This window comes from Myripristis murdjan, chromosome 4 (assembly GCF_902150065.1).
Source record: "Myripristis murdjan chromosome 4, fMyrMur1.1, whole genome shotgun sequence".
NCBI classification, from domain to species: Eukaryota; Metazoa; Chordata; class Actinopteri; order Holocentriformes; family Holocentridae; genus Myripristis; species Myripristis murdjan.
This window is the reverse complement of record NC_043983.1, coordinates 21,233,237-21,242,198: the sequence shown is the minus strand read 5'-3', so window position 1 is coordinate 21,242,198 and position 8,962 is coordinate 21,233,237. Positions and strand designations below refer to the sequence as shown.

The window sequence follows — 8,962 nt, the reverse complement described above, 5'->3', positions numbered from 1 at the left end:
AAACGACAAAATAATCTGAACAATCTGAATTGAAACTGTAATATGAAATATCTGGTCCAGCTACCATCCTAAACCCCTATTAGTCAGAAAACATAGAAGGTGCAAAGATAATTTTATCTATCAATTTACAATATAGTGTAAATTTAACAATATAGAGGCTTATATCAGAACAGATCACACACCAATGATTACTGTTGAACAGCTAAATCTGTTTCTTTTACCTAATGTTTGCATGATAACCTCATTTGCCGTCACAAGAAGTTAAAATACTCATGATGCCTCCGAGCCTCCTCGCAAACTGACTCAGAAGGTGTAGTCGAAAATTTCTTTCTTTTTTTTTTTTCCAGGATACTTACTGGGCATTGCAATGCGACAATAACATTGGACAAGGTCTCTAAACAATTCAATGGAAATATAGGGAGTGGGAAAATAGTATACCATTTCACAACTGGTAGATGCAATTAACAGGATTAATTAACTTGCGGAGGACAGTACTGAAAACCATGGTCACACATACAGAATTACTGTCGTAGGCAGTGCGAGTCGATTCGTCTTTTTGAAAGGCCGATTCTGAGTCGACTCTGGAAATTGCGAGTTGGATACAGCCCTAGAAAATACTCATTACATTTCCTTGTATATATAATACATAAGGAGGGAATTCCACAAAGTCTTAATATTATAGTGCAAAATATCATTTATCTTCACAAATGGCATCTCAGTGATTGTGAATTTCCTCTCTACATATTACGATTCAAAATGAATGAGCAATCTATGTCAGTTGTGCCACTGATGTCAGTTTGTCATCTCCTATCTTTTGTATAAAGTTTGTATAAATTATTCAAATCTAATTTTAATTTCCCGACACTAAGGCAAAGCAATTATGTACACATTTTCCAGCGTTCATGTGTGTAGTTTCACACATTGTTGCAAGAGTAGCAATAGGACAGGGCAAAAGACATTTACATGAATAGCAAAAGTAAACATAAGCTGCTATATATTATAATCAGTATAATATATTTTAATGTATTTTCTTATTGTCAGATTGTACAATCAATAAGCGGTGGGATTTCCACAGTAATGCCAGGCTCCCTCAGCGATACAGACACATGCTGCTGCTCTGGTACAGGTACATGTACGCATCACAGAAGAGACGTTTGGCTACACCTTTCATGTCCCGAGGCACCTGATTGGCCAGCTCTGCAGGGGACATTTCCAGGTACATGCCCACTTCAGGACAGGCCTGCACCTCAGGGATGTTGAAGCCATCTCTCTCCCCTGACAAACATGCAGACAGTGGAAAAGTGAGCAAAAGACTATGCATTTGAAAAAAGAGGAACCACATGCATGTAAGCAAAACAAGGTGCAAATGCAAGCTACTTGCCTTGTCTGTCAGCCATGCTGTCGAAGAAGATCCAGTCTTGGCTCTTTGGCCCGTATTTGATGAAGGAAACATAGTGGCTTGTCTCGATGCAGAGCACGGCAAACAGCTCCAGTTTGTCTCTGGCCAGGACGTGAGGTGTGCCATGCTCAAAGAAACCTTCAGGGATCTCCAGGATGGTTGGTCGATGGGATTGTCGCTGGGGATTAGAGTGCACCTGGAGAGAAATACACGCTGTTGCTGTTGAGGTATGCCAAGGATTTACGAAATGACTTGAGTTTCCACATACATAAAAAAAGAAACACCTGAAAGGAGCACTTCTTGCAGAAGAGCTTGAATCCTGTCTGGCTGAAAATGGGATCTTTAAAACAGTCTGTGCACTCTTCATGGGCCAGGTCCCCACACATCATGCACTGCTGGGGACCTAAAACACACGCAACATATTGTATTCACCGAATTCATTCGTGTGTGATTGGGTACATGTGTGTTTGTTTATACTACCTTCAGAAAGAAGATCAGTAATATCCAGCTCTAAAGAGGGAATGATCTTGTCAAACATTTTGAATTTCTTCCCAAAGCGAGGCATCTGGAGGATGAGGCAGGAAGGCACCTGAAATGATAAGACAAGTTGTGTAACAGAGTACAAAAAAATACACATAATTTCAGGAGGAGATAGTATGAGCTGTATGAAAAAAATTATCCAACAGCACCATCTACAGGGAACGCAACACCAAAAATAAATAAATAAATGAATAAATAAAAAAATACCTTCAGTTAAGTCCATTTAAAATGTAAATCTCAAGTGCATTAACTTGTTTTAGAGCTTTATTCCACCTCTTTTTCATTTTTCAAGTGCTATGATGAGGACATTTTCATCAACTTTAGCAATACAGTACATGAAAAGTAACAGCAATCAAATGATCCCACCTCAGCCAGTTTGAGTCCTGCACTGTGGAAGGAGTGCTCCAGTAGCTGCTGGACCGTAGGCAGCACCAGGTTATGGTTCTGGTCCAAGAAGATCTGGTAACAATAACTCTCCTGAACTTTACCACCTGCTGAGCTGAAAGGGGAAAACAAAAAATGTGATTTTTTTTAAGAACTGAGGGTACATGAAACAACCTTTCCAAATGGGGCAATCAGACTATAAAAATGCATAATAAACCAATTATGTGATGTACAGGCAAAAATAAACATCACTAGCATGTTCAGACAGCATTTATCCTATTTATTTGACAAAATATAGAATCTATGAAATGATACAAGAACAATGATAACAGTACAGTTTGAGAAGAGGCTCCAGGGCAAGAATATGGTGCATGATGACAATGAGAAACTCCTCAGGATCTGAAAGACAACAGTCACATACATTTACAACCTATAAACAAATCAAAAAAATATCTCCAGCAAGGCTTCTACTGTAGATTTACTGTAGATTAAATTTACCTTTTTCGTCAGTAGTGAAGGAGTGGCTGTAGCCGTGTTTCTCCAGCTGCTGTCTAAGTTTCATAATGTGGCGCCCCTCTACAAAGCCCTTACTGGATACAGGTCATAGTACACAAGTATATTAGGACATAAGCAGTATTTCTAAATAAATGAAATCTCCACTGCATTGTCACACAACACACAGGGTGACACACCTGCGGAGGGGGTTGACAATGTCACGCAGTAGGGTTTTCTGAATTGGGGCATCTTGAGGCTTTGTTGATTTAAACAGGATGGAGTCCAGTACAGAGGAGCAAGAAAATAAGCTGGAGACAGAAGGAAACGGAGCTATAACATGAAACATCCCCACAGCTTATATACAATTGTGGAACCAGATGATGAGGCTAATAATCGTTCAGGAAATTTATTTTGGTAAGAATTTTTGAACATATAATTAACAGGTAGCCACAGAGGCAGGAGGGAGGCAGAGCCATTTTGAGCTCTGAAATAACTTCTGCTTCCACAATCCTCACTCAAAGCCTTATTATGTTAGAAAGGTCATCATCCTAACCTGAAGAGGGCAGCATCCATGTAGCAGGAGTTACAGTGGCCTTGGATCCCCTTCATTCGTCCTATCAGAACCTGGCTAACTTCCTCAGTACTGATAGGAGCAACAGTCTCAATCCTCCCTGTGCAGTGCTCTGTCTCGCTTTCTGAAGTGACATACACATACACACACACACACACACACACACACACACACACACACACACACACACACACACACACACACACACACACAAAGAATGGCACAGTCACATACAAGGCAAAGGTGATAACACAATATGTAAACAGTGATGACTTTATCACAGCTGAATGTGTCTCATTCTATGTGCTTCATCTCCAATGTGACACAAGTTTCTCTATGAGCAGACAGCTACAGTTTTTAAAAACAAAAATACTTTACATATAAAAAGGTATGTGAGAGCAGAAGACAAACATGTGCATACTATATGAACACTCTATATTGCTCTTTATATGTAATTTAAAATGATGGGATAGATTAAAGTAGTAATCTAGTGTGAAATTATGTTGGATACTGTACTATATCACAGTAAATAAAATATAACCCATGAATCCAGAGAAACAAACAAAAAAAGAAAACTGTTGGATTTTTCCCGTGTCCATCTTGCCACTGCCACTATCAACACTATCCACAAGGGGGCAGTGCATAGCCTCTCAGTCAAAATTGATCCCCTATAAGAGATTCCCAGCTTACTTTAAGGTATAGACATTTTCAGCTGTGAACAATTGATTGCTCTAGGCTAGTGAAAATTACATGGGCCACTCATACTCTAACCTGGAACTTCATTTTTTGGAGTCTTCTCTCTGTGATTGGTTGATTCACTCTGAAAGCGTGAGTCGGGATGACATGTGAGCAGCTTGAGGAAAATAGCTCTTCCAGGAGGGCAATTGAAGAAGCGGACACCTTTGAAAGTACCATCACTCACTCCACTGTTATCCTCCTGAGGACAGAAATATAAAGATCAGAACCAGAATAAGAATCAGAATCAGCTTATTTGTCACTTCCAAATGTAAGACCATTTGTAGTTTTGGTAAGAAAAATGACTTGAGTGGCAATCATTTGCAAATGTAAGTGTCACCAACTCACAGAAAGTGAACAAACAATAAATTTTCTTTTGAGCTGGTAACCACAGCCTAGATCAGTTCAACTGACTACCAAACAGGGACGGAAGATAGATAGACATTATATAATGACTAAAGTTTCATTATGCTTTGACATTTTAGAGTTTCCTATAGATGTTGGCTTCAATTATACATTGTAGTTCAATAATACATTGAATTTAGAGCCAGGCAAGCACCATATAGTTCTGAATGTAAACAGGAAGATTTCAGTGATTACCAGCTCAACTCCAGCCGTGATCTCGTCTCGACCAGGCAAATAACCAATCCAGCGGATAGTTCCATAGGACTTGCCAGCAGCAAAGTCCACTTCTACCATGGAATTCACACCCAGACCTCCGTAGTTAGCATCTGGTTCCACCACAGGTGTATCAACGTCCATTTTCTCTGTTTCTGAATGAAATGAAATTTCTGAATGAAAGCAGACAGAGAAGTTTTGAATCGACTTCAAAGTGTGAGGAATCGGCCTCATTATGTCAAGAGCTCAAACCTGCAGGCAGCACCTCCCCCTTAAAAACACAGTCCAGTGGAACTTCAACTTCATCCCCTGCCTGTCCATTCTCATCTGTGTCCTGTAAACATCAAGTAAATAAATACATAAATGAATGCATTGTGGACTGCTGACTTTGAAAGAGTAGTATCAAAGACCTTAGGAATAACATTATCAAGGAACCTCTTTGCAAACAGAGTTATAAGCAAGCAATCAGCAAGCAAAATTGTAAGCAATCTTTTAGATTCTAACAAAGGATGACTGCTGCCACTGATGAGCACTGATGGTGGTGTCAGCAAATGTACATGCATGTTTTAGCACAAGGATGGATTATTAAAGTGAGAAACTATGAAAAAAATGGCTGAGTAGAGGTTGGACTGTAGATGATATGACAGATGGGTGAAACACTGAGTTTTGTGAGTGAGTTTTTACGCATAGTGTAAGCACAACAATAAACAGATTTCTGACTCTTTAGCATTAATCACACTAAACTGAAAAAAAAAAACAAAAAAAAAAAACATATGGCAAGTGATTACTCACTGTGGAGATGCGAACCATCTGGTGTTCATTATTCCCATTAAGGTCCACCACTGTTCCGTGGCTACATTTCTCATCCACAAAATACGTGACTCTATCACCTATGGATAGTTTGTCTGTTTGTGCCTGCAGGGTGGGCTGGTGGGCTGAGGATGTCAAGGAACTAGGCACCACAGGTCTCACTCTGGAGAATGGGGCAAAAATGCCACAGTCTTTTTTGCAGCGGAAAAATGTTCTCGACCTGAAGGTCCCATCTGTGTGCCCTTTTCCTTTATCAGGACCCTGAAGGGAAAGAAACACAGTAACACCTAAATTCATCCTCAATTCATCCACAAGGAAATATAAATAACTTACAGTAAACTATCAACAACAAGCCCTATCTTCACCTTACTCAGAAATCAAGGATTCTGGACATTGGACAAAAAAAAAAAGAAAAAAAAAAGTCCTACCTCCTATCTCTACTGCAGTATTGTCAAAAAATACAACTTACTGACCTTTGTTAAATCTTTTGATTACAAGCAAAGTCAGTTTACTTCATCCCTACAAATACTTAAATACACATTTATTGTACAGTCGCTGTTTTAAATAAACCAACAAAAGAAAAATTCAAAGTCCTGCCTGCAGTTCAATCCCAAAGAACACTCCTGACAGGGGATCGAGATATTTTGGTTCTGACAGCCTTCCAATGAAGCGGATGATGCCCCTCAGCTTCTGTTTCCCTTCATCCACAGTAACTGGGGTATTCGTCGTGAGGCTCAGAGCTGTCCTGAGAGTCTCCCTCTCTCTGAACCACTTCAGCCTCTCGGAGTCATCCTCCAGGGCCAGCAGCAGTCCAGCCTCCTCTGCGCTCACATGGTCCATGTCACTCACATCCAGTTTTGTATCCGTATATGAACCCATGCAGATGACTGGCAACTTTGTGAGGGATTCTTTGCTGAGCTCCAATGTGTATCTAGACTCTGCGATGTGACATATGCGGCCTGCGTGGATATATCCATGGTACTTAGGCTGTGCTGTTATGATGAAGTACATGTTGTTGGTGGATCGGTCCATTTTGCTGAGACAACGAGATGTAAAGTTAGCAGGTTGTTAGGCAGAAATGCAAGCGCATACACAACAGTTATATATCCACATGTAGGCAATGAGATTAGGGCTTTATATAATCCTGACCACAGCTCCTAACAACACACAGGCTGACAATCACAGCAACGCCAACTAACGTAGGCGTCTGTACCGCTGAACATGAAAGTAAAACGACTCAGACAGCAACACGGGTCAGACAATCAGTCAACATTAATGTTTTCTTACAATCCCAGGTACGTTTAGGCAAACGTTACCTGAACTAGTTGGGGAAAGTTAAACTTGAATCTGTCTGAGTTGGCTCTTCTTGGTTTTTCTTCGACTGGCCAGCTTTCCTGTTAAGTTTCACTTCCCCTTTCATTTCAGAGAAAAGCCATCAGCGTCAGCGGCTCATTTATCCTCCGGGGACTCAAACGACACCCAGAAATGAACCGAGTGTCAGTGATTCACCTTTGTACTAATGACACGATAACTTTTTTGGCTATCTTGCGGTGAAAACAAACACAACTTTGGCTGGTGAGGTCTGTGTCCCTGCTTAACTGCTAACCCACATCGGCGTTTAATGTGGTGCGCTTGTTTAAGGTTTCCGGTTAACCCTCCGGATACACAGCGGGCGGGAACCAGGCGCGGTGTAACAATCCGGTTGCAAAACAACCCAGACTCACACACAAGGTGAATAGTCCAGTAATTTTAGGCCAAAATTGGGGTCAACCTAGGACAAATTGCAAGAGAAGCAAACTCAACTGATTTTGTATCCTCAGTTTGTCCTGAGTGAGGGGAAAAAAGTCCCAGGAAATCCCATTGGTGGAAAGTTTTGAAAAATCACCTATTTATGACCATATATTACCAAAAAACACTGTTTTTAACACACAGGGGAAAGGGGTTCAAAATTTACTTTCAGATATCACTATAAAAATTCACAAGTTGATTACACACACAAAGACAAGAAAAAAAGTCAATTACAAGTTCTTTGAATTATTCTGTTTACACATGCATATCACACATTATCTGATTGGATATGCGCTAATAAGGAATATGAGGAATAAATGCCAGAACAGATATTTAAACAGTGAATTAAAAGGTTACTATATATACAGTAACCTTTTAATTCACTGTTATGTAGTAACCTTTTAATTCAAGGTTACTATATATATAGTAACCTTTTAATTCACTGTTTAAATGTCCCTTCTGGCATTTATTCCTTATATTCCAATTAGCGCATATCAAATCAGATAATGTGTGATATGTATGTGTAAACAGAATAATTCAAAGAACTTGTAATTGACTTTTTTTCTTGTCTTTGTGTGTGTAATCACCTTGTGAATTTTTATAGTGATATCTGAAAGTAAATTTTGAACCCCTTTCCCCTGTGTGTTAAAAACAGTGTTTTTGGTAATTTGTTGTCATAAATAGGTGATTTTCAAAACTTTCCACCAATGGGATTTCTTGGGACTTTTTTTTCCCTCACTCAGGACAAACTGAGGATACAAAATCAGTTGAGTTTGCTTCTCTTGCAATTTGTCCTAGGTTTTTTCATAAAATGACTGGACTAGAAGAGTGATTCCCTTCTCCCTTGTCCTTTGTTTGATTAAATTCAGGTCAAGTACATTAAGTGTACATGATACATACATTTTTAATAAGAAAAGATTCTGTAAATATACTTCAGAATTTAAAAAATAAATAAATAAATAAATAAATAAAAGAAAAGAAAAGAAAATACTAAAATAAATTACAATGACCAACAATGAATGTCCGAGTAATTTAATAGTTTTTGTCGATTTTATGCTAATGATTTTTTTTTGAGTAGTATTTTATTTTTATTTTAATCTTTAAAAATTTTAAAGGAGGGTAACTTTTAAGTCAAATTATTTTAAGAATACAATATTTAGCCAAAATAATATTGAAATTAATTGTGGAAGATTCATCTGCCGAAATATGTGAGTATTGCATATTATTCTTCAAATCAAACAAAAACAAGTACTATGAAAACAATCAAGCCATTGCCATATTATTCAATAGTTTCCCCCTCACAAAAAGTGCATCTTTTGTTTATAGTAGGGAATAAAGCTTTTTCATAAACAATAATGTAACTGGACTGAGGATTGAATTAATTAGTTTATCATTGTATTATGATAGAAAAGTCTGTTTCCTTTTAATCGAAGGCTATCAATCTACAAACAAATATGGACTCTAAATGTTCAATAGTCCTGTGAAACGGGGTACCGGATATAGTTAAACGAGCGCACCCAGCTTTTTGACAGACGGTGAAAACACAGCACCGAGGGGCGGGACGCTCACTCGTCTCTGACTCTGATTGGACAGTATAATTTCGTCATCCACGAATGCCTGTC

General features: G+C 38.8%; 1 protein-coding gene across 1 annotated transcript; it reads right to left on the bottom strand.

Moving 5' to 3' along the window:
- Positions 1 to 279: 279 nt before the first annotated feature.
- cyldl (cylindromatosis (turban tumor syndrome), like) lies at positions 280 to 7,161 on the bottom strand. Its single transcript, XM_030049926.1, has 15 exons — positions 6,869 to 7,161; positions 6,150 to 6,588; positions 5,535 to 5,813; positions 4,995 to 5,076; positions 4,725 to 4,897; positions 4,161 to 4,326; positions 3,372 to 3,513; positions 3,016 to 3,126; positions 2,822 to 2,913; positions 2,659 to 2,722; positions 2,306 to 2,438; positions 1,880 to 1,988; positions 1,684 to 1,802; positions 1,382 to 1,595; positions 280 to 1,275 (listed from the first exon to the last, which is right to left on the bottom strand). The coding sequence occupies exons 2-15, from the start codon at positions 6,582 to 6,584 to the stop codon at positions 1,091 to 1,093; spliced, it is 2,304 nt and encodes a 767-aa protein (XP_029905786.1). The 5' UTR covers positions 6,585 to 6,588; positions 6,869 to 7,161; the 3' UTR covers positions 280 to 1,090.
- Between the last annotated feature and the right edge of the window lie 1,801 nt (positions 7,162 to 8,962).